Source organism: Nasonia vitripennis, assembly GCF_009193385.2.
Source record: "Nasonia vitripennis strain AsymCx chromosome 2 unlocalized genomic scaffold, Nvit_psr_1.1 chr2_random0005, whole genome shotgun sequence".
Taxonomy (NCBI): domain Eukaryota; kingdom Metazoa; phylum Arthropoda; class Insecta; order Hymenoptera; family Pteromalidae; genus Nasonia; species Nasonia vitripennis.
This window is the reverse complement of record NW_022279612.1, coordinates 1,739,158-1,766,237: the sequence shown is the minus strand read 5'-3', so window position 1 is coordinate 1,766,237 and position 27,080 is coordinate 1,739,158. Positions and strand designations below refer to the sequence as shown.

The 27,080-nt window shown below is 32.5% G+C and overlaps 1 protein-coding gene across 3 annotated transcripts in view; it reads right to left on the bottom strand.

Annotated features, from left to right (window-relative positions):
- Positions 1-482: 482 nt before the first annotated feature.
- Positions 483-27,080, bottom strand: part of LOC107981980 (histone-arginine methyltransferase CARMER) — a 325,591-nt gene continuing 298,993 nt past the window's right edge. For all 3 annotated transcript variants that reach the window (XM_031925137.2, XM_031925142.2, XM_031925139.2), the window contains 2 exons: positions 1,262-1,395; positions 483-873 (listed from right to left, as the gene is read on the bottom strand). In XM_031925137.2, coding sequence (XP_031780997.1) covers positions 853-873; positions 1,262-1,395 — 155 coding nt within the window. In that variant the 3' untranslated portion in view covers positions 483-852. The remainder of the gene's footprint in view (positions 874-1,261; positions 1,396-27,080) is intronic.

Sequence of the window (27,080 nt, the reverse complement as noted above, 5' to 3'; positions counted from 1 at the left end):
CGTGTCGTGTAGTGTCTGTGTGTGCGTAAACGCTGCTTACGCGCTTGTATGTGCTGTGCGCACGCTGCTTTAGATGTGTGCGTTTGCACTGTCACAAAGCAATACATAATCTTAAAGGAAGCTACGTGCCAAAGAATTGGCAGCGATTTTTATTTACTTAACATGCAAACCATTTTTACAGTTTTTTAAATTATGGTTGGCAGCATTAAATAATGCCAAAAAATAGAAATTTAAATTTTTCTTAATATTATACTTAATGATTTTTGAAACAATAGATAACCGAGCGAGCGAGGTATGGCGTGCTAATTTTTATTACCATGCTTTGAAACATTTTGTTAAAGAAAAACGATTTTTCTATTCATCACATCTCTTGGAGATAGCATACGGTTAATGAACTTGGCAGAGGTTTATTATATTGTGCATTCGCAGAAAAACATAAAAATATATTAAAAATGATATACAATTTAATAATTTTTACGAAATTTTTTTATTTTGACATAAGTAAATAAATTGATTAGTTGTAGCATATCAAAAAATGCTTCATTTTGTATTGACAGTGGTCGATAGGGTCAGTTTTTTATGTCAACAGCAATATGAATAAGGTTCGATAAGATCATATGTGCTGTTATAACTTTATACACAAGATTAACTATCATGAATCAATATGACATGCATTAAATACTAAATGTAAAAAAATCAATAAATATTCGGTTTGAATCAATCGAATATATATATATATATATATATATATATATATATATATATATATATATTTATGATGTCGTCTTGGAGAAAGTATCTTGGTAAATCACTTAACAGTGGCTTCGTATATGGTTTGATGACTGTTAGTTTTCAGGGTCGATGACTGCAAATCTGAAATCAGACGTTGAGCATTTTCAATTTCTTATTTTTATATACTTTTAATCAAAGGATCAACACTCAACGAATGTATAATTGACAATGATAAAAGACATTAAAATATGTTAGAATAAACATTGTTTTATTAAACCAAAGCTAAAAATATTATAAAACTATATTTTGTAACTACTTTTTTTTATTTGTTGCGCTCTAAAAAGAACAAAATTGTTCACTAAAAATATCAGTTAATTTATATTGATAAAATCTTCAAAATTAGTTTAAAATGCATTACCTTTCATACGAAAATACAAAGCATACTTATTGTTTTATTGCAATGTACAACTTATAAAAATAAGTAGCTTATTTAGAAAATATTTAATGAATTCCGAAAAAAAATATTTACCGTACTTGGTGATGTAAACAAATTAGGAGTTATACCGCCGCCAATTAATTGGGCAGCTTGCGTACTTGTTGCAGAAACTGAGACTCTACCACGGCCTGTACTAGATATCAAACCAGGATGAATATTTGGCTGACCTATAAATTATAAATACATTGTGCAATTATGCATATAATATTCATTGTGTATCAATAGAAAAAAATAATATTATTGTAAGTCACTGATATAAATATTATATATATATATATATATATATATGGGTGGTTATCTGTGAAATAGAAGATAAAAATTTTATTTTTTGCCCCTCTCTCTCTCTCTCTCTCTATATATATATATATATATATATATATATATATATAAAATATATGTATATATATACATATATACATACACAATATGTCGCAGATAAAGCGGACACATTTCTTTTTTGGTGATTTTGGGAAAACTGGCGTTGGAAAAAAATAAAACTAGGGGGGATAATTAAAGGTCAAATCACGCTCTACAAAGTTACCGTAGCCTTTTGTCCCTAAGTCGTAAGGTTTTTTACGGCAATAGGTATAATGCAATGATGCATAAAAAAAAGTTAGGTAAGGTGCTCTAAGCCCTTCCATTCGATAGGCCGTGGTAAATAATGCTTAAAACCGCAATTAAACGATTACCCTTGTGTTTATTCAATTTTAAATCAATTTTAAAAATTTATTTCTAAAAAGGGAATATTTCGCCGGGCAACCAAAGATGGCGGTATGCGACGCACTTCCGTGCTGTTGTGACTCGAGGTTAGTGCGTCTGCTCATACGTGCAGGTTATGCGATCTCCTTCGGAAAATCGTGCCTCTGCAGGCCCAGAACCTACGCGCTCAGTCGCAAATTGTCAATCCAAAAGCTCGTTATGCCCCTCAAGACCCTCGGAGAATCTTTCAAATGTCGAAAAACCTTCGGCGCATGTTTCGGTTATCGGAAATCAAAAATAAAATTTTCAAAGTTTGCATTTTACCTACTGGTGAATAAACATTCTCTAAATATTCCTTTTGTTGGAATCATCTTACTACTAATCTAGCTTTACAGACATTATTGCTTTTTTTTATAGACCCATTTCACATCATTGACTTTTTTGTCTTTTGGCCTATCAACAATTTTCCATGTTTTATTTTTCTTTAAACTAGTTATTTCAGAATCCTTAGCAATTTTCCATTTTTTATATTCGCTAGAGGTTATCTACTCCTCAAATGTATTCGGTACATTTGCATCAACATAGTGTACATAGATTAAATGTGTTACAGGATTTCTAAATCTATTTACAGGACTTTCCTTTCTTTCTGATTTTCTTTTTACAATCAAATTGTCTCTACTTTTATTTTTTACAGTATTCGAAAAATCATCATTTATATTTTCGTTTTCAATAATGTCAAAATTTGTTTCGTTATCTCTACTTTCCCCAAAGGTCTGAGTAAAGATAAGAGAATTTGTTCTATTTGAATTTACATCATTTTCATCAATTTTGGATTCATTTTCCAGTATTCCATATTCTACATTTTCAGATTTGCTATTTTCCAAATCTCTATCTTTTTCATCATCAGGTTTTTCTAAACAAATTAACTGAATATTTTCTTCTACTACTTGAACGTGTCGAGCGTTATATTACTCTACCATTAACTAAAACTTTATATCCGTCTGAAACATAACCTATTAATATGCCTAATTTAGCTTTATCGTCCCATTTACTTTTTCTTAATGCTTCTGGAATTCTAACAAATACTTGATTTCCATAAATCTTTAAATTATCTACATTTGGCTTTTTTCCAAAAAATATTTCGTAAGGAGTTTTGTTCTTCTCTGTATTCTAAATTATACGGTTTTTTAAATATGCAACTGTTTTCATTATTTCGGGCCAATATCGTCTGTGAATTTTGGCTTCTCGCATTAAGCATCTGCCCATATCCATTGCGGATCTATATCTTTCCGCTACTCCATTTAATTCATGGACGTACGCTGGGCATGGCAATACTTCTATATTTTTAGATTTTACGAAATCATGAATTTCCTTATTTAAATATTCCTTCCCGTTGTCACATCGTATTTTCTTTACATTTTTACTGAATTTATTTTCAAATAAATTATAAATTCTTTCAAACAACTAGCTGTTTCAGCTTTACTTTTAATACAAAAAATTCTAGTGCATTTACTATAGTCATCTACAAATGTTAAAAAATATTTCTCTCCACCATAGCCAGTTGTGCTATGTGGACCATTCAAATCAGTATGAAATAATTCTAGAATTTCAGTAGTTTTTTTCTATTATTTTTGAATGGTACATTTGCCATTTTACTCTCTATGCAGTTTGCACATTTCATTTCAACATTCTCTATTTTATCTGGCAATCCTACAACTAATTTATTTTTTACTAATTTGTTCGAATATTGAAAATTTATATGGCCAAGTGCCCTATGCCATTTTTCTTTATCAGTTAATTTTAATGAATTTACAAACATTTGATTATTCTTTTTAATTACATGGCTTTTCTTAACATACAAATTATCGCTACTAATTCTGTAGACTAATTATAAATTTTCGCATTTTTATTTCTTGCTACTATCGTATAACTTTTTGTAATTTTAGAAAAACTCTCTTTAATGCCTTCAACATAATAGACACTTTTTATATCAACGCATTTTTTATTGTAATAATTTTTTAAACGAACTCTAACAGTACCTACTTTTGTTGCTTTTAACATTTTACCATCTGGTAGTTTTACATTGATAAGGTTTCTTAAATTTACATAATTAACGAAATAATTGACACTTTTTATTAGGTGATCCGTACACCCGCTATCTAATTACCAATTTATAACACACGGATTTTCATGTTTTCGCTTTCACTGAACCTTACTCAACTTCAAGTTGCACACCTGTGTTGACCACGACTCGGATGTGTAGTTGGGTTGATCGCTGGATGATTCTGCTCTGGTTTGGCCTGATCCTCGTTCATGACCTCGTCCTCTGTAGGATCCAATACTGTAGTTTCCTTTGTTGTAGCCACATTGGTGACCTCGTTGACCTTGGCTGGATTACACTCGTTTTTGTAGTGTCCAAATTTTCCACAGTTATAACACTTTCCTTTGGTTTGGACCGCAAAGATACTAGCATTACTTTTGTTATCTGACTCAGCTTTAGTCATATTTTTTTCTTTTATTTTTGACTCTACATAATCAACTGTTCTTTGGTCTTCTGGGATAACATCAATAAAATCCCCGATATAACTATAGTTTGGTGGTAAAGCTCTGATCAAATATCTCAATTTTTCGACTTCTTCTAGTTTTCCACCAGCCACTTTAAACTCATTAGTGACTTTTTCGAATTCTACAAAAAATTCTTCCACTGTATTGTAATTATTTTATTTAATTTCTTCGATTTTTCCTCTGCATATAATTTACAGGGCTGTAGACTAAGACAAGTACATCTTGTCGAATTTCGTTATCATTTCGAGAGCCGTTTTACATTCGCCAACATACTTCAATTGTTTGTCCGAGATAGTACTAATTATTATGGTACGAGCTTTTAGATCAATCTTTTTCCAGCCTGCTTTTTTGTCTTTGTACGTATTCGGCATTTTACCGACTGCTGGCTCTTTACACTCCCTATATTCAAATAAAATCATTAACCTGATTTTCTAACTTAAGTAGTTTGCACCATCAAAAATGGGCATCATTATAATTTTAGCTTGCTTAGCCATTTCTTCTTCTATAACACGTATATTTTCGTATATTTTATTTTTCAACACGATAATTCTCTTAAGTTCTTTCACAAATAATTTTCTTATTGGATTTCTTATATTTTGAGTCTAAAGAGCTTCTTTAGTATCTAAATCTTGTTCTGAATTCACTTTTTGTGTAGGCCACGAGAACATGTGCTTAACCTCTAAATTTGCCACGTCCTCTATACTAGCACTTCACCACGTATTTCACTTGCCGACTTGAAATCCACTAACATCGCACTTAAATCTTGATTATATAAAAAAAATCTTCTTATTGGTTAATACTTGCTCTACTAAAAAAAATCAGATGACAATCAACTGATAATCAGCTGATAATCAGCTGATAATCATGCCAAAACGTCAGCTGTTTATCAGGTGATTTCGGCTCAGTAGTTTTAATAAAGCTGATAGTTCTAAATATGCGTTTATGTGAGATAAAATGTTGATTATAATCAGGCGATAATCAGGTGATAATCATTCAAAATTTGTAACTTTTAATATATTTATTATAAGTTGTTCAAAATAAGTAAAATTTATAAATTTCAAATAATGAGGGCCAATACTGGTGTTACCATCAGGATGATAACACGAAAACTCTGGCTGTGAGCTCCAATATTTTTGTTTTTCAATAATTTAATTTAAACAAATTTTTTTTTAATTGTTAAAAAATAAAAATTTTATCTCACATAAACGCATATTTAGAACTATCAGCTTTATTAAAAATACTGAGCCGAAATCACCTGATAATCAGCTGACGTTTTGGCATGATTATCAGCTGATTTTGTCACTGAGCATATATTCCAATAGTTAGTTGGATGCTGTCGCACGTAGATTTTGCTTGCGATTTTACGCAGACACTTTGTCTATCTAGCCGGCCATTGTTTATTATCATTTTACACTAACAAATTGCGGTCTGAGAAAAAAATATTATATAGGATTTCGTCGTAATTTCTTCCGTTTAATCAATTGGCGTAATCAGTTTTTTTTAAATGACTTTTTTTGGTAATTTGTTTAAATAATTTTTTATAAGCTATTGCAAAAGACAAAAGAAAAAACACGTGTATGTTTTTTTCGTTATGACCCGTTTCCAACAGTTAGTTTGATGCTATCTAATCCAGTTTTGGCCTGGCCTTAATGAATTAAATTGGGAGTAATGTTGCACGTTGAATCTTCATTTATATTTAATGGTAATTACACAATTACATGTGAAGTTTTTTCATTTATTAATGAATTTGCTGCTATACTAGTCCATGCTACAGGTAAAACACTTATTTTTTCTTTATTTAAATAAGTGATAATTGTATTTAGTAAATAGCTTTTTCTACTACCTCCAGGTCCATCAATAAAGAATCACTTCACTTGATTCGCCTTATTAATTAAACTATTTATTACTGCATCGAAAATTTCACGTTGTTTATTCGTTAAAGAGCTTATATTGTAAAATAAATCATTTTCAATTTTATTTGTTGCATAAACTTCTTTATAATTGGTTTCCTCTAACTCCTCACTAAATTCAGGTAAATTAAAATCAGTCAGTGTATACCCGTCACTTTTTTAAATTGAATTGATATGTTTCAGTAAGATATTTTCACGCATTTCTTTAGTTTACGATGGACTGTAAAAATATGCTTCATATTTTTCAAATAATTCTTTCACATTTACTGGGTGATACGCATATATACGCATATATACGCATATATAACCAAACAGGTTACACAGAACTTTAGGAAATTCATTCTTAATTGTTTATTCCAAGCATTTATCCTATTCTTCATCAGTGGTTATTCATTTTCTAGCTACAACTACTTCATGAAATGTTGCGTATGTAACATTTTCCAATGTTTTTGATTTTTTATAAAATTTATAAGCCCCTTTTACATGTAATAATGATAATCTTAAACAAAATCTTTTATGATCCTTCAGATTTACAAAGAACATTCTACTTATAATTGGCTTCCAAACTCTTTTTCTTGGTCTCCATTTCTTTGTTTTTCATTGAAAACGTAAAAATATGATATATCAACATACAAGTACTGTCTAGCTTGCGGATCGTTTGCATTTAGTTTAAACCATGCAGTAAAAGTTGTGTTTAAGTTTTAATTAATTAACTCTTCTTCTGATCCTTCCATAAAAAATACAAACTGTTCATTTTTTAAATGTACAGCTAATCGGTAAATTACGTGATAAAACGTACATTGCATATTGTAGTAGACGATACATTGCTTCTGGAGGGCTTACGTATGTTATATTTAAATATTGTTTTATTTCATTGTAGTTGAAATTTTTTTCTTTACATTCATTTTCATTATTACTTTCACTCATTCGTATAATGCACAATCATGCCCCTTATAACAATATTCAAATAAATATTTCACACATTGAATAGTTGAACATACTTCAACATTAATATAACAATTAAATTTCAACAATAAATACGGATTGTATGGATCTACAAATAGATTATCAGCTATATTGTTTTTATTGAAACGTATTTGTTTTCCATTGTTACTTTGTCGAAAGGGGTTATCCAGTATTATTTAAAGTAGTTTGCTAATTAAACTATTTTGATTAAGTTATTTTTACCACAAGAGCCATGTATCATTAATTGCTTAACGATATTATGTTACCTTGGATATTTCATTTCATTAGGTATTTCTGCACTTATAAATTTATCAACATCATTTGCATTGTTCAGTTTATGATTTTTATGAATAAAAGCCAACAAGTGCATATGTAAACCTCTTTTCTAAAACTCAATTATATAAGTATATGCAATAACTTTTCCAAAATGTTTTTTTTTTAATTTCATTTAATAATTCATTCACTTTTGCATTAAAAACTTTTGTTACTAAATCAGGTCTATCAATAGTTGATTGTGGTCTATCAAGATCTGGTTTACCATACTTTTGAACTATTGTCATTGAATACTCATGGTTCAGTACAGGACTGCTTATGTCACGGATAGTTGTGACATAGCTTCTCAGGGCAGGCAGATGCTATAAAATAATACACGACACTTGTAAGCTTAGTTGGCATTTTATTACACGTGTAATAAAGTGCCACTCAGGTCACACGTATCGTAATGTTCTATTTTTCATGCCTAAAAGTAGCGTAGAAAATCGTCCATTCCAAGCGTGTTAGAAAAAGTTTGAGCTCAAGCGGGGATAACATTTTTTTCTCCCCTCTGTTAATACCCATTTTTCAAACATCTTAAAATTTTTAAATATCTCAAATTATAAATTTTTTTTAATTTTTCAAATTTTCAAATTTTTTCAAATTATTCAATGTTTTCAAATTTTTCAAATTTTACAAATTTCTCACATTTTTTGTGCACGACTTGAAATGCACGATCTCCTACCCAACTTTCACCCATAAAAATGCCCCTTTCATGCCCTTGTTGGAAAAAACACGGTGTGTAACACGGAAATAAAAGCTATGTCAGACTCGAGTGAGGTATTTTCAGCACTCTTCGACGACTCGTGTTGAACACCTCACCCACGTTGGACATAGCTTATTTTCTCTCCTTGTTGCACGATGTATCATTGTTATTTTTATTTTTCATATTGGGCATCTACCCAAAACATCCTTTAGGTTACATAAGTGAATATGACATAGGATCTACATGTTTACTAATGTACGGTATATTATTAGGTTCTCTATGTTTTGAATATATATATATATACATTTTTTTTTTTATATTAACTAAGGAACAGAGTCAATTACAAGACAAGGAATAGTGCATCGCTTGTATCTCTTCTTCTTCTTCTTCTTCTTCTTCTTATATATATATATATATATATATGAGGCATTATTTGTCAACCGGACACCCCCTGCTCTCCAGAATTGTTTAAACTTTTAAGAGTCAATCGAGGATTCAAAATTTGTGTTTTTTTTCGTCTAGTTTTTGGAGCCGAGTGGCGTTTTTCGATTTTCAAAATGGCTGACACGATATGGCGACTTAATACAATGGCTTAATGTAGGACTTTAGCTTCATTACAGAAATTATTCAAAATGAATGAGCGCATCAGGCTAAAAATGTTTATGCAAAAGTAATTAATGACATAAAATATGGATCAAGTCTAAAAATGATGAAATTCAAGATGGCGGATCCAATATGTCAGCCGTATAGGCTCTTGCAATTGAAAATAGAAGATAACCTTTTGACTGACTCTAAATTTGATACTCAGGGGTTTTTGGAGTTCATAATTACAATTCTGATGTCAAAATGTAAAATTTAAAATGGCGGATGGATATGGTGATCCAATATGGCGGCCGCATAGGCCCTTGCAATACAAAATGGTGAACAATCGTTTGACTGGCTCAAAAATTGATGCTGAGGGGTTTGTGAGTTTGGCAATTTCTATTTTAATGTCAATATTACAAAATTAGGCCCTTGCAAATTAAAAGGGGCATGGTGTATGCACTCATGGTCAGTAATAGTAATGTAATTTCCATAACGATTCTGAAAACGTCTTGAAATCACTTATCAGGGACGTTTTTTTAAGTCATAAATTCGGTGTTAGAGTTATTTCATTCGAGATAGCAATATCGAGGTTATATGGGTCTTACTGATGCGAGTTCGCTTAAAGTCCGTGAAGCAGTGTGAAAATTGGAACATCGCGGATTTTTATATTGGAGAAATATTATGAACTGATGCGTTCATCCCTCATTCGTAAAGTTTCATGTTTTATAAATAAGATTTAATCCATCTGAAGCATTAGAGTATCTCTTTGATAACAGAATCTTTCCTTTTTCCACGATAAAACAATGATGTTTTGATATTTGAGGTACTGCAGGAGCTTTTTTGAACCTTGCGTTTAAAAATCTCTGAGATTTTGTATGCTCTTGTTGACTATAAAAGAATAATATCATATTTTTCATGGATTGATTACCCCATTGAAAGAGCTGAAGCGGTGATAAAATAGGCTCAGTTGATTTACGCAAAAGACTCTGTCTCGAAGCTTCTCTTTTGAATGTTGCTCCAATACCGTCTGAAGCGCCTTTACCGTGCGCAGTTGCATGCATATGCCACTCAGCCTTAATTCTAAAGTCTCTCTCGTGATGTATCAAATTAATCATTTGAAATTTGTTCTTAAAATGCTGTTTTGCACCATCGCTAAAGTAAATGATTTTCTTTGCACTGAGTTCTTTTTTTAAATGGGGAATTAACTTCATCTGCACAGTATATACAGCTGCTGTATCATGCTGTAAACTATCTGATAAAAATATGATACTCTTATGCTTCAATTCTTGGTTTTCTTTATAGTAGCATACTACAGGAAAAAGGGTGCATTGTTTATTATTAAAATGAAATGCCTGAGATGCATCTTGAACAATAAATTTATAGTTTTCAGAAAAGTCGAAGACAGCTAGTATCTCACCGATGCATAAATTATTTTTCTTTTCTTCGAAAAACTGTGATTGTTGCTTAGAAATAAAAGAATGAGCCTTTAGAGTTGTTAATCTATCGCATAACTCTTCAACGAAATTGTGCGATGAAAAGAGTTGAGTTTGTAGAGTTGACCTGTCAGTTGTAACCCAGGTACTGTATTGGACTTTATCGATGCCTTTACTATCTAATAATTGATGTAAGAATCGAGACAAGTCTACTGTGTTCGAACATAGATTACATTCACCTAGTAAACAATTCGTTTTAGAATTTTCACACGTTATTTGCTTCAAGCAGTCTTTATAATCTTTTAGTAATTTCGCAGAATGTTCCGTAAGCTTCTTGATATTTATAGCATCGAGCATCAACTTTACATTCTGATGAATTGTACACACACAGACAGAATGAGTGCCAGAAGAACCTGCAAGAACGCATTGTTTCGGACGCAATTGTGCAAATTTACTGAAACTAACAAGAAATTTAGGTTCGCTTTCTTTGTACAATTTATGAAGTTCTCTTGAATCTAAAAGAAGAAGACGTTTTTGTTCTAAACAACGATCTTCTCCTGATTTAACAGAAATAACATCTTTTTTGCCAGACATAACTGTACTATTGATATCATTCATATAAAAATCTTTGACTTTTCGTACAGTCTCATCAGGCAATGGCTTTCCAGCTTTTGCTGTAGTATTTGCCAATATACCTCCTGAAGCTCTAAGTTCCTTTGATTGTTTAGCTAGTCGCCTACTACAATTGAATTCTTTTGCAATTTTATTGACACTCCATACTTCTGGTGCAATAGTGAGAATACGTTTCCTTAAAGGGTCCGATATTTGTAATGAAGAAAATTTTTCCTTCAATTTAGTCAACATATCTTCCAATTGCATTTCTCTTTCGGATCGAACATCGTTATCAGTAACTTCTACTACTGATGTATTACTTTGCGATGATAAATTCTGTTCATCAGCTGCAGATAATGAAACGTTCCTTTGGTCGAATGAATCACAATGAACAGAATCTGTATCACACGCATTACTGAGAGATATCTCAATACTATTGTTTGAACAGCTGTATTTTTCGTGCCTGCAGTTCCAACATATTCGATCACTATCAGACAAATAAGGAAACTTGCTTCTCAGATACTCAGAAACCATTCTCAGATCTTTCCCCTTGTGATGTGGATTACCCAAATTCGCATAAGGATTACAGCACCTATCAGTATGTTGAGATTTTTTAGAAGACATGACGAAGATGCAAATCTTATGATTTGTGAAAAAGAAAATAATATACCGCCTGCACATTGACAATCACAAATGAAATGACCTCGAATGAAAGAACTCACCAACTATCCTGAAAAGGATGTCGCCAGATGTTCACTCACAATTGACGGCCTCGAATGAAAGAACTCACCAACTATCCTGAAAAGGACTGTCGGCAAGCGAACAGTGGAAATTGTCAACCTAGAATGAAAGAACTCACCAACTATCCTGAAAAGGACTCTCGGCAGATGTTCACTCACAATTGACGACCTCGAATGAAAGAACTCATCAACTATCCTGAAAAGGACTGTCGGCAGATGTTCACTCACTATTGACGGCCTCGAATGAAAGAACTCACCAACTATCCTGAAAAGGACTCTCGGCAGATGTTCACTCACAATTGACGACCTCGAATGAAAGAACTCATCAACTATCCTGAAAAGGACTGTCGGCAGATGTTCACTCACTATTGACGGCCTCGAATGAAAGAACTCACCAACTATCCTGAAAAGGACTGTCGGCAGATGTTCACTCACTATTGACGGCCTCGAATGAAAGAACTCACCAACTATCCTGAAAAGGACTGTCGGCAGATGTTCACTCACTATTGACGGCCTCGAATGAAAGAACTCACCAACTATCCTGAAAAGGACTGTCGGCAGATGTTCACTCACAATTGACGGCCTCGAATGAAAGAACTCACTAACTATCCTGAAAAGAATTGTCGGCAGGTGATCACTCACAGTTGACATCGACGAATGGAAAATTGTCTCAGTTATTCTGAAAACGAATAATGCAAACAATAGAAGGATATGACTGACAAAATTTCGGCAATTTGTAAACCTCACGAGCACCAATTTTTCCGTAGCCGCGATTCCAATAAAACAATACTGTTGTAGAGATGTTTCAATGGAAGATTCAAAAAAAGATCCAATCATGCAACTCAAGTCAGAAAAACAATTTTCATTTGAAAAGGGAGGAAAACGTTAATGGAAAAGTAGTATCCTAATAGTTCCGATAGATAAACTTATTCAAGAATTAAGAAAAATTTATACTATTATTATCAATTATTGTATATGCGACTATGCAATATGCTCATTTAGTATGGCAACGACCTGTACGCCATCATGTTGGATCCACCATATCCGTCCGCCATTTTAAATTTTACATTTTGACATCAGAATTGTAATTATGAACTCTAAAAACCCCTGTGTATCAAATTTTGAGCCAATCGAACGCTTATTCTCCATTTTGAATATCAAGGGACTATAAGGATGCCATATTGAACCCGCCATCTTGAATTTAGCAATTTGGATATCAGAATTGTAATTATCGAACCCAAAAACCCCTGAGTATCAAATTTGGAGACAGTCAAACGGTTAATTTCAATTTTCAATTGCAAGAGCCTATACGGCTATCATATTGGATCCGCCATATTGAATTTCACCATTTTTAGATTTGATCCATATTTTATGACATTAATTACTTTTGCATAAACATTTTTAGCCTAATGCGCTCATTCATTTTGAATAATTTCTGTAATGAAACTAAAGTCCTACATTAAGCCATTGTATTAAGCCGCCATATTGTCTCAGCCATTTTGATAATCGAAAAACGCCACTCTGCTCCAAAAACTAGACGAAAAAACACAAATTTTGAAACCTCGATTGACTCTTAAAAGTTTAAACAACTCTGGAGAGCAGGGGGTGCCGGTTGACAAATAATGCCTCATATATATATATATATATATATATAATTAAAATTGGTTGTGTGTGTGTGTCTATATATATATATAGACACACACACAACCAATTTTAATTTATATCTGATGTATGCATTCCTTGTTCCTGTTAAACATATTTTATGGCCGAGTCTATGAGAGTTCGCGCATCTTCCGACAATAGCGACACTTGCGAAGCCACGACAACGTCGCACTATGGGGTCTACGGGTCAGATTAAATTTTTTTCAAGGTAATCTAATATCTTCACAGCAAATGGATGTATCGTTGCCAAATTTTTTGGAGTTGAAGTTGAAGTCATGCGGAATAAGAGAAAATCATTGGGAATGCTATTCTCACCTATTCTGAGGGGCGCAAACGAGTAGTAATGTGTATACCTTTAAAAAATGAACCATTTTTCTTATTTTTCATAATGTATTCTAAAGAAAAATAGAAATATTGATACAATTTTTTTTCAGGGTAACCTAATCGATATAGATGGGGAAATGAGGCATAAGAAGATGAAAACGTAGAAAATCACCGAAAACAAATGTAAAGGGTTTTTGAGGTCACTGAAAATAATTCAGCCAACTATTTTATTATTATGCTTCGCTATTGGTATCGTTTATTATATTAATCTACTATTGTATGGGTGGAAATGAGTGGTGTGAAGTGTAAAATATAATATATATATATATATATATATATATATATATATATATATATATAATATATTAATATATATATTTATTTATTTATTTATTTATCAGTAAAGTTACATAAATTACATTTTAGCAATGCAATTTACATACCCGCAGAGATAAACACAGTTATCTGTTTGCGGGACTGATTGCTATCTTACATCTAAATCTTAAAACTATAAAACTAATCTTTTGAGATTAGTAACCGCAGTCTTATCATTGCACATTGAAAATAGTCTAAAACTAATGATACAGTGATATCTTTTCCTTTATTTCTGTTATTCCACTCTTTTAATATCTTTTCTTTTTGTCTACAAATTTGATCTAATCCACTCTTTTAATTTCTTTTTCATATTTTTCGTTGTTAAATTTTTTAATTCATTTGGTAGTTTATTGAATAATTCTATCGCTTTGATGTAGCTGTTTTTTCTACTTACTGTTTTTTCTCTGATCGGAATTTGTATAAGTTTTTTTCTTGTATTGCTTGTTGAAGCTTTATGTTTTGATTTTAAAATCTCGTAATGGAAGAATAGTGATTCAAGTTCGTACATTTTCTCAAAATGAAGTGGGTTTCCTTGAGTTACAAAATTATTTTTATTAATGATTTTTAACAGTTTTTTCTGTAGGTTCTTTAACAGTAGTAGAGCATTGGAGTAAGCCCCTCCCCATGCTATAATTCCGTAGCTTATAACGCTGTTGAAGAGCGCGTAATAAATCAATCTTAATGTTGGTAGGTTCAACAGTTTTGATAATTTATAGAACACAAAGGTTAAATATTTGGTTTTGCTAACAATATATTTTATATGTTCTTCCCATTTCATATGGCTGTCGAAAATTAATCCCAAATATTTACAGTTGCTCACTCTATTTATTTTTTCCTGGCCTATTTTTATTTCTATACTGTTTGGGATACTGTTACTATAATTTCCAAAAGTTATAAATACAGTTTTGCTTATGTTTAGTGATAGCCTATTCAAGGCTAACCAGTTTGAAATACAGTTTAGGTCTTCATTCATTTTTACTTCAACGTCGGTCCAGGAGTCAGCCGTTGTAATTATCGCAGTATCATCAGCATATGACATCACATTATCTTTAAGCATGTCGTTAACATAAATTATGAATAGTAGAGGGCCCAGTATTGTGTCCTGTGGCACACCCGTACTTACAGTTTCTTTGTCGCTAACAATATTTTGTATTTTAACTCTGTGATCTCTATTACTTAAGTAACTAGTCATTAAGTCTAATGCCTTGCCTCGGATCCCATATTTTTCTAATTTTTGCAGTAATATATTGTGATTAACCGTGTCGAAAGCTTTGGCCAAATCTAGAAAAGCAACCGCTATTGGTTTACTTTGATCTAGACAGTTATATATAATGTTCGATATGTATTGTATTGCATCTTTTGTACCCCTATTCTTAACAAAGCCATACTGATTTTTTGAGATGATGTCACAACTACTGATAAAATTGTTTAGTCTGTTATATATTAATTTTTCCAGGATTTTAGCAATATTTGATATTAATGAGATTGGCCTGTAATTTTCAACATAATTTTTGTCTTTTGATTTGTAAATTGGAATAATGTCGGTACTTTTCAAAGCTTCTGGCCAAATGGCTTTTTCGATCGATAGGTTACATATATGTACAAGTATATCGATTATGTGTCTAGACAAGCTTTTTATTGTTTTAGTATTTATGTTATCCACCCCGCCGCTCTTCAGTGGCATATCTTTAATGATTTTAGTTATTTCAGAATAGTTTGTAGGAAACAGAAAGATCGAAATTTGGTTATGTTTAGGTAGACTTATTGTTTCGTTAATTGGTTGTTTGATTTTTTTACTTAGTTCTGATCCTATGTTACTATAGTATGTGTTCATAATATTAGCTATGTCTTTAGGGTTTTGAGTTTTTTTCCCGTGTTTATTATTTGGTTCAATAATTTGTGTAATTGGTGCATTTTTTTTTTGTGCTTTTGCCTAGTTTTTTATTTATAACTCTCCAAAGATCTCTTGGATTAGAATAGCTTTTCTCAACCTTGGCACAATCGTTTTTTAACTTGGCGTCTTTGACAACTTTATTTTATATTTTCTCATAATTTTTATACTCTTTCTTTAGAGTCTCATTCTTTGGGTTTAGTTGCCAAGTTTTATATAATTGTTCTTTCCTATTACAAGAGTTTATAATTGCACTTGTTATCCAGCTATGCCTTGGCTTATTTTTTTCTAGTTTCTTATTTTTATTTTTAGTAGTTGTTGCTTGGGTAGTACAGTATTTTATTTTACCAATTAGTGAATTAACAGCTTGGTTAGGATCATTCATTGACAATATCTCATTCCAATTTTCTTTGTCCGCGATTTTGTCTAGTTTCCTATAATCTATGCATTCTAATTTCTCGTGCCAATTACTGATTTTAATTTTGTTGAGCGTTATTAGTAGTGGATAGTGATCTGTGATCATATGTTCTATTTTACAAGTGTATGTTTCAATTGTGTTAGTTTTAATAAAGATATTGTCAATGCAAGAACCTGTATTATCAGATGTTGCTGATCTAGTTATTGTTTGGAAGCCTGGCACATATCCTTTTTTTAAGAAGTTATTCACATACTCCTGACTAATATTGTCTAGTTTTATTATATCTATATTAAAGTCACCAATAATTAGATGATTTTTGGTATTTTGTTTCTTTTTTAGGTATTCCTTAATGTTACTAATGAAATCAATTTTTGAAATGTCATGAGATCTATATACGCTTGATATTTCTATTTTCTTTTCCTTATCTAATTTTAAACATGTATTTATAACTCTGAGTTTCCCTATTCGTACGATTTCAGTACTCTCCGTTAGGCTTTCATCAATGTAAACCATTACTCCATCCGACCTATTTATTCTACTATTATTGTAATACATTTTATACCCTGTTAATAGAAAATAATTATGATATTCTAGATTCCAGGTTTCTACGCTTGTTATATATAACAATAGATAAAGTAATTTATAAAAATCAATATCTATGTCATTTTCTAACCTCTTATTCGCACATATACATATATTTTACCATAAATATGTATACATATACTTCATTCAAAGAACCACGTGACCAAGTATAACTTTGAGGCTTGTTACAGTGCCCTCGGCGAGGACTTAAAAGTGCAAATAAGGGATTTTAATCACCATTTTTACACCGAAAGACCGGTTCACTATGAATCAAGGTGATTGATTTTTCGTTCACGTCAAATCACAATGGTGTCAGCATTCAGCACTGTTCCTCGCAATGCCGAGCACGCTAATTCAATGTGAAAGTCTTCATCTTTCTAGTGAAATAACGATCACACTATTCCGCCGTGCTCAGCATCGTCCACGGGCGTGCTCGTCATTAATAGGAGCGGTGCTTGTTATGCGCGGCACGCGCGTCGTCGCAGACAATCTCGTTCATCAAGTTTTAACAATTAAAATAGACGATTCTGTCAAAAGCGAGGTCAAAGGCCAGGGTAAACATTAGAATCTCAATTATTTGCTGCATATTTTTTACGCAAGCATGCGTAAATATTAACTAAAACAGAATATATTAACACAACATAACCTAGATAAAATTTGAAAGTAAAATACATGTCGGGACGTAAGACCCGACGGAAAGAGAAAGAGTAAGAGAAGAAGGTGCTTTTTGTCCTAATAGGTTACCATCTGGACTCATTAGTAAGGTTATGACGGTAACCCGGTCTTAGACGCTGATTATAAGGTCTCTCACAAGAGTTTTATATACCGATCGATGGTATTTCTTACCACATGCAAGAGGCACGGAAAGCCAGCCAAACCCTGGTGATATAGTAGGAAACTACAGATCGACCTACATACATGTGTAGAGGTTCGGCAGATCACCGCCAGAGTCGATGCCTGAACTTGACCAGCTCAGCAGCACTGTCGGCACCCCACTCCGAGCCACTACGATGCGTGGTAAAAAGCTCCATTTTCTACCAGAAGCTCCATTTTCTTCTTTTCTACTATTCTTCCTTTTTCTATCAAAGCTGAAAGCTTAGAGGGCACGTTTTCACGCCTTTACGTGCTCACTGACCTTTTCTTTTCCGGCATTTTTCTTTTCCTACAAGCGAAATTCGTCGAGTTAAGTCTACAGCGCCCTTTCAGTAACCAATAGTGGACCGCCCTACTGAAAAAATCGCGCGATTATTCACGTGTTTAAACGCGGGAATAATCGCGCGATTAATGGCATTAATTTATCGAAGTTTTTTCGAAGCGATTAGTCGCACGATTAATCGCGTAACTAATCGCGCGATTCATCTGAAATAAATTTTTTAATAAAATAAAATTGTTTGAAATGCAAAATTATCAAGCGGGGTGGCCAATTTAAGTGTTATCATATGGATGGTAACACCTATACTGGCCTCCCCGCTAACTAATTTTACATTTTTAACAAATTAAATTTATTTGAAAATTTGTTTTAGATGAATCGAGCGATTAGTCACGCGAATAATTGCACAACTAATCGCGTGATTTTTTTCAGTAGGGCCACCATAAGAAGTTTTCTTTATCTGGCAAATTTGGGGGGGGGGGGGTCAAATGTAGTTCTTATGGCATGTCCGCTATTGCTTACTCAGGGGACGCTATAGGCTTAACACAACGAATACCATCTAGGCGAGTATGCTTACATGCTGCGGCTGTTATCCAGTGAAATATTCTTAGTACTTATCAATCTACTTAATAATCTTATTTTCGGCGATAATATTATAAATCTAGTTCAAATTAAAGTTAGAATCTAGTCTGGGTACATTGCTTAGAGCCGATAATCCAAAACGAAATAAAAAAAAACAGTCTCACCGCTGACGTTGCATAACATCTCTTATTGTTTATGAAAGAGTTTTTGCACTTTTTATCTGATTAAATCTTGAAGCATTATCTTACCTTGACTACTTCTATCTTACCTTCTACGTACAATAAAGAAGATCTTCTAGCGTCTCTCTTCTTTTGCTAGATGGAGGATCCCAAAGTAGTTTTTGTTTAATGATAAAAAAAAACTTAAAAACGCTTTGCTGTACTAAATTGTGTGTAATAAATTAGTTAATGAGAGTTGCAAGTCGAGAACTCAGAATATATCTACAGACTTTCTTCTCAATGATGGCACAAGTGGTTTACCAACTAATCTCGGTTTTCTACCAATCGCGGTGGGATCGTCTAATAACCGGTGAACAAATAGCAAATACCACATGAGTTTGCAAGTACGACGGTAGTCCCGTGACTGGGGCGCTTGACTCTCAGCTGAGTAATCCGAGTTCGATTCCCACTGACGTCGCTTTCTTTTCGTCTCTTTTGCGAAATACGAGCCCCGTTACAATAGGTATACCTATGAAGTGTTCATTGTCGATATATGCTGAGGTTTTAATTTATATTAAAAACAGTCAAAGTACGGTTCCTGAGATCCAGGGTTCTAAAATCGAATCCTGAGATACCAGAGTTCTTAAAGTGCGTACCGACGCCAAAATACACACCTGATTTGTCACATGATCAATCACGTGATAAATAACTTGACTGCTAACATAATTTCTCTCGAAACGATTTGACGTGATTTCTCGCGTTAAAAATCACGTCACAAATCACTCATGAATATGAAGTATTGTTTTTGATTAAAATAAATTATTTTTTTTTACTAAACAATTATAAATAAAAGATTTGTTGATAATCTAATTAAATTGACTTCAAAAAAGAAATAAATAAAAATATTCCCCTAACCAAGGATTGAACTCTGGTCCGCAACTTCACAATTCATTATCTTACTACCTGAGCCCTTTTCACTTGTCCTAATTAAGACTTGAATATCATATATGAATCTCAGTAGTTTATTATTTACGTAGATAGACTATCAAGTGGTACGGTAGCATCACGAAGGCGAGTTTGAAAAGCAGGCGAAGCCGCGGCGCCACGACACTATTTACGTCTATATTGGTGTTCGGATTTTTACAGTATCAAGAAAAAATAAATATTATTACTGTTTTCAGTTAATTTTTGACCCATTAGCATGTTTTTGTGCTAAACTACGATTTTACCAAAAATATTGCCAAAAAAAAGTTTCATTTTCAAAATAAATGGATGTCTAATTCCCGAATGCTCAAATCATCTCTTTATTCTTCAGACAAATGTTAGGACCGTTAAGTTAGCCGCGCATACAGTGTAGTTGGATTTATTATTCATTATTGTTTTTCTGTCATTTAACCTGCTACAAAAATTGTTGCTTATATCAAGTGGCTTATGTTTTATTAAGATTTCCAGTAAAAATATTAGCAAAAAGCCGATTTTATTTATATAATAACGAACGATCCGCGATTTGGCGATTCTCCAGATAGAAAAATGTTAGGACCGTGAAGTTTGCCACTTATAAGCTATACGTATAGTGCAGTTTGATATTGCTTTCCCACACACTTCTATTATTTCTAGTGGCGCAGATTATTAGTGCTACATGTTCTAGATATATATATATATATATATATATATATATATATATATATATATATAGACACACACACACACACACACACACACGAAATTTAGTATGAAGAGGTTGCCGGTGCATATTCTGTGTTCCGGAGCAGTAACAGTAACTAAGTAGCCAGGGTAGCCGATGACAAGGTTCAGGTAGTTTTTGGTATAAAAATCATTCAAGTACGGTGTCTAGGTGTACAGGGTGGCCGATGACGAGGTCTAGGTAGCGGGCTTCGTGGTTTTTTGTGTCTAGGTGTAAAAATCATTAAAGTGCAGTGTCTAGGTGTACAAGGTGGCCGATGTCGAGGTCTAGGTGGTGCGCTCCCTGGTTTTTGATGTCTAGCTATAAAAATCATTTAAGGGCGGTGTCTAGGTGTACAAGGTGGCCGATGACGAGGTCTAGGTGGTGAGCTCCGTGGTTTTTGGTGTCTAGGTACCCTGGCGAGAAAAATCATGTGATTTATCACACGATCAATCGCGTGAACAGTCACTTGATTTTTCACGTGATTGTTTCAAATAAATCACGTCAGAAATCACTCATAAAATTGAAGTATTTCTTTCAATTAAAATAAATTATTTTATTTTTACTAAACGATTATGTAAAATAGATTTGTTGATAATCCAAATAAATTTACCGCAAAAAAATTAAAAAAAAGGTGCCCCAACTGAGGATCGAACCCCGGTCCTTCACTTCCCAATCCATTATCTTACTGCCTGAACTATTGGTGCTGTTGTAAGTATTGAAATTCTATACAGTTTTTACCTAAAAATATGTTTGATTTATGACTTTATACAGTTTACAGGTATACTTCAAGATAAAAATTGAAAAGACTTAAAATATTTTCGAAGTTACGATTGATATTTATAATCTAAATTTGATATTAAAATTATATTATTTAGCATAGAATTATTCTAATTTATAAAGATGAAAACGCAAAATAAACTTATGTTTAATTGTTAAATTAGATTTTTTAAATTTTATTAATAAAATAATTTTCCTTATTTTATCAATTAGCAGCAGATAGCCTATACACGTAAACGATAGATTACTGAGATTCATACATGATCTTCGAGTCATCATGAGGACAAGTAAAAATAGCTCAGGCAGTAAGATAATGGATTGGGAAGTTGAGGATCGGGGTTCAATCCTCGGTTAGGGCAACGTTTTTTTTTATTTTTTTTGCGGTCAATTTTTTGGATTATCAATAAATTTATTTTTCATAATTGTTTAGTAAAAACAAAATAATTTTATTTTAATTAAAACAAATTTTATTTTATGAGTAATTTCTGACGTGATTTTTAATGTAATTTCTCACGTGAGAAATCACGCCAAAAAGTCACGTGATAAATCATGTGAGAAATCAAGTGACTGATCATGTGATTGATCGTGTGATAAATCACGTGATTTTTCGCGCCAGGGTGTACAAATAATTTGAGGGTGGTGTATATCAAAACAATCAGTGATTTAATGTTAGTGATAAAAATTGATGTCTATATTCACATCGAAAAATTGAAGTTAATAAATGCTTATATTAGTGAAAAGGTACAAGAATTAATTTTATTTATAGAGGATCATTTAAGAAAACTTGACAGGAATAAAAAGTATCTCGCACAAAAAGCTGAAAAATATTTAAGTATGTGCTAGAACTACTTTGTATGACATGGTATTTAATAAAAATGTAAACAAGTTCACTATATTTGCTAAAAATAAAAATGTATTTAAAATCATAGGCCAAGATACTATAGAAGAGAAATTTCCATATTTTGGAATATTGCTTGTCCAAAAATGTCAAAAATTATGATTGAGATATATCATTATACATAGCGATAGACTTACTAAATATTTTGTGCAACAATGTACTTACAACCACTGTTTTCCAAGAAATTATTGAATTTTTAGATGATAATGAAATACAAAACTTTATTACAATTTTAGATTGACGAAAATCTGTTATTTAAATAATATATTTCTAATTCAAAAAACTTTCACACAGAGACTTGTAAGGTTATTGTATACTTATATATTTCTATATATTAAACCAAAAATTTAGTGTATTTTTGAATAAATATTTAGAACATACATTATTCTAATAAAGGTTTGTTATCCATGATACAAGTCTTTTTTTATTACGATTCCATGTATGGGTGATTCTACTGTAATTTGCACAAAATGTGTGCCTGATACTTTTAGGTTTAGAATCTTGTTCTTTTTTGATGACAGTAAACTTGTTAAAAAAATCTATCGTTAACTAATCCAGCGCATGTTGATCCACTTTGATTTCCCACATAAATTTATTGTGTAAAAAGTACTTTAGTCTACATGGATATTATCTGCTTAGAGATGATGGACAATACATCACCCTGGACTCTCAAAAACAAATTCTAAGTGTTTTACAGAGAAAAAAATCAAGTATAGGCGATGTGCTCTATGGTTTCAATGTAGCAAATTATCAATCAGTTGAATGTCATGAGAGTCCAGAGTAATGTCCATATAACTGTGAAGCAAGATGTAAATCTATACATATTACAAAACACAGATGTATTATTATGTATCTCTGAGCAGATAATATCCATGTAGACTAAAGTACTTTTTACACAAAAAATTCACGTGAATAATTAAAGAGGATTATCATACGCTGGATTAGCCCTCTTATTTAACCAAATGTTCCTACTTAATAACAGAGATTGCATAAGTCAAGGTGCAACAAATAATAACTTTATATTACCATTAGGCAATTTTTTTTAATGTAATTATTAATAAAAAGTTTCCGACAGAAGCTGATTTAACTTATTTTTTTGAGGTTAAGTGTACTTTTTTTAACTTTTATTTTTTATTACTAGGCTCACATGCTTTAAACTTCGCCACTTCTTTACCTTCCTCGTGGCATAATATACTATTTATAATAAAATCTACCTGTACACTAAATTTTATCAATTTCTAAACGACGACTGTCTCTTACCAGTTATACTCCCTTAACTAGTAGGAAGGATATTTTGATCTCACTATGAGATCCATTCGTGGAACTTAAGGATATTTTGATCTCGCACTGTGAGATCCGTTCATGGAGGCAATATTTATTAAATAATATTTATTAATATTATTTAATAATCTATTAAAATTTGTCATTGTTGTTTCACATCGAAATTAGAAGTCTGATGTATTGTACAAATATTTGTTAAATTTAATAATAGGCCACAGTGGTAGATTGTACTGAATATGTTGTTTTGATCTTTTATACATTGACTTTGGAGTTGAAAATATACAAATAAGTAACCATATGATAATTAATTAAAGTATTTAATGTGAAAGATCTAAACAAGATTCGTTAAATACAATCTGTAACTGCAACCTGTTTTTAAATATTTTAACAAATGTTTATATAAAAAATCAATTTAATGTTTATTATAATAATAACAGATTTTCTATTTTAAAACTAGTCTTCATAAATGTCACTCTTTTTATTTTGTCCTCATAACCACCTTTTCATATGATAATGTGTCCGCATAAGTATCAGTAAGACTTATGCAGACTTGTCTGCCTAAGTCACTTATAACTTTGCTATAACTTTATATATTATTAAGTTTTTACTGTATTCAAGTATAAAAATGCTTCCTTTATCTATGTATGTACATTAAAACTGAATTCCGTGTTGTCCGCATAAGTCACAATATATGAACATATATATATGAACACACACACACACACACACACACACACATACATACATATATATATATATATATATATATATATATATATATATATCAATCTTCTGGTGGTTGACCATTTTCACTTACAAATACCACAGGTACTTCATTACATTTAGCTGCGTTATATCTACGTTTATCATGATTAGAATTGCATGTTACATTATAATTTCTTTACTATTTAACTCAACGTTGTTGTTTTTCAAACGATTTTGTTCTTCCATTTCGATTTCGTGCATCATTTTGTATGATTTAGCGTACATGTTTACTTGTCAAAAAAAAAATTATCTAATTCCTTTAATAGCATTAAAGAACATGACATTAGTTTCTAATCGTGATTGCAAGGCGATTACATTATCAATGATGTATAGTTGCCCATATCTTCTGGCTTCGTTTTCGTCTGAATGTAAGGTATAAATATTGTGGTAAATTTGATCACTTATTCATATAACTTGAGGGCCTTTTCCGAAAAGAGCGTCAAATCTAGCTCCAAAACTTGTGAAGGGAAGTGTATTACTATATTCTCTAATATTATTTAAAAAGTGTTTATTTTCGTCAGTATTTCCAGAAACTAATTCTTTTAAACGTTAAGGATAAGTGATATTGTCAGATAATACAACGTTTCCTCTATTGCAACAATTAGAAAACTTCTGATCACATAATATTTCAAATTTGAAATATTTAGCATTACAGAATTCACATATTTTACTTATGCTACCGAAATCATTCTTTATAATTGCTGATTCATCAAAATCAAAATCGAACATGGCATCCAATTATGTTATTGAAAATATATTGAAATTTTTAATAGCGTAACCTTTTAATTTTTTGTAGTTATTATTATAATGTTATTACTTTTTAATTTTCTTTAAAGCTATAAATATATATATATATATATATATATATATATATATATACCTAATCAACCGAGCAACGTTAGAAGCGAGGTGACCCTGCTAGTTAATAATAAAAATGCTTAATTAAAGAACACACACACACCCGCGCTGGGATGCCGATCCCCATATGTGGCGCGTCCCCTGGGTGGCGGATTGGTAGAGCAGAAATAAAATATGCTCCGCGGACCAAACAGGCTAGGGGAAGAAATCCCGAAAATAAATCAAACCTGGATAGTGAGTTAATAACATTACTACCCCAAGCAGGTCAAGCCACAGAGCCCAGTCCCGCCGCCGATTTCAATCGGGAGAAAGCCCCGGTGGTTGGCGCTGGCCCAATGGAGAATAAGGGAGGGGGGACAAACTTACTTAGATGCCGCAGAGGTTAGTCACCTGACCCCTGCGACATGTAGAGACGCAGGTGATATGGAAATGGAGGTTGATGCAGTCAGAGATAAAAGAGCTTTTTGCGTAACGCAAAGGAATGCGCACTTGGACCGCCTTGGCAGCAGAATCGAGGAATTGATGGACTATGTGAAGGACACGCACAATGTGCACAAACAAATTAAAGATCTTGCCCAAAGCATAAGAGCAAGCTATAGGAATCTCTGCATGGCAGATGATAACTTACAGCAATGCCAACGCTCGGGAACTCAGGAGAGGGAAACCCAGACAACCCTAAGTCTTAGATCTCGGAAGGCGGGTACAACAAAGGAAGCTTCAACTACTCCGCAGGAAAAAATGAAGGAAATGAAGAAGAGGATAACCAATCTAAAAAGGCAGCTTGGCAGGGAGTCATCACAAGAAAGTCAAAGAGCTTCAACGCACAAGAGAAGTCAAAACCTCGGACTTTTAAGAAGCAGTTAAAGCAGTACTAGAGGAAGGCGCCTCAATGAAAGCACTACAGCAAGAAGAAACCATTGAATTAAGAGATCTGGACATGTTTACCTCAAAAGAGAAGGTACTAGAAGCACTACAAAAGTAAATTGGCAAAGAGAACATCATAGATGCAGGAAGGATCATCTATTTGGCTCGCACGCTAGCGCTAAAAGATCACGATTTTTTATGTGTTTTATGGGCCTAAAGAAGTTCTCTTTACAAGCAGAAGATAAAAAAACCTCATACGTCAACTACTGCACGACTGCTGCTGGCGAACATCCTCATAGCTGTTTTATCATGCGGACATAATATAGGTGCTCATCATCGCTACAGAGGAAAGGAAAAATCTCGCATCATGGATCATCTGAAGTCTACCGAACGGATATCTTTTTCGGAGAAGTTTAGAGCTTAGAAACAAATAACTCTATCTCTTTCGAAAGAGCGCGAGATCACTCGTCGCCCTCCGTGCGCATCTGGTTCCAATTTTCACCACCAGGGTGCAACACCACCGGCTCTGGACAAACATTGGCACCTCTGACTGATCAGCCGTTATTGTGATTTTGACGCGCGATTCAAACATCTGTTAAAGAGGAAATATTGACATTTTTCTTTCTCTTAAACATTTTTTTATAATTTTTCCAGACTGAAAAATCAAATACTTCTAAAAATCATATAATTTTGCTTGTTGTAAGCAAAAAACGGCTATAACAGCAGTGTGAATGTTATTTATGATGAGGCTTATTATCATAGTTGCTTCAAGTAAAAGAACGAAACTGTAAATTTATTGGCAATAATCTCATAGTTTGCTCGGAACACAGTTATCAAAACATAACCTCAAAAATTGATGAAGAAGTATTAAGCGAATTAGCATCACTTTTAATAGCACAGATACAGTTAAAAAAATCAGAAGATGTGAGAAATGACCTACTGGCTGAGACTAATGATAAAACTCAAGACTTACAAGAGGCTAAATCCATTGAAGAAAATAATATTGAACTTTTAAAAACTGAAACATGCTGTTGAAAAGGTTAGTGAGTAAA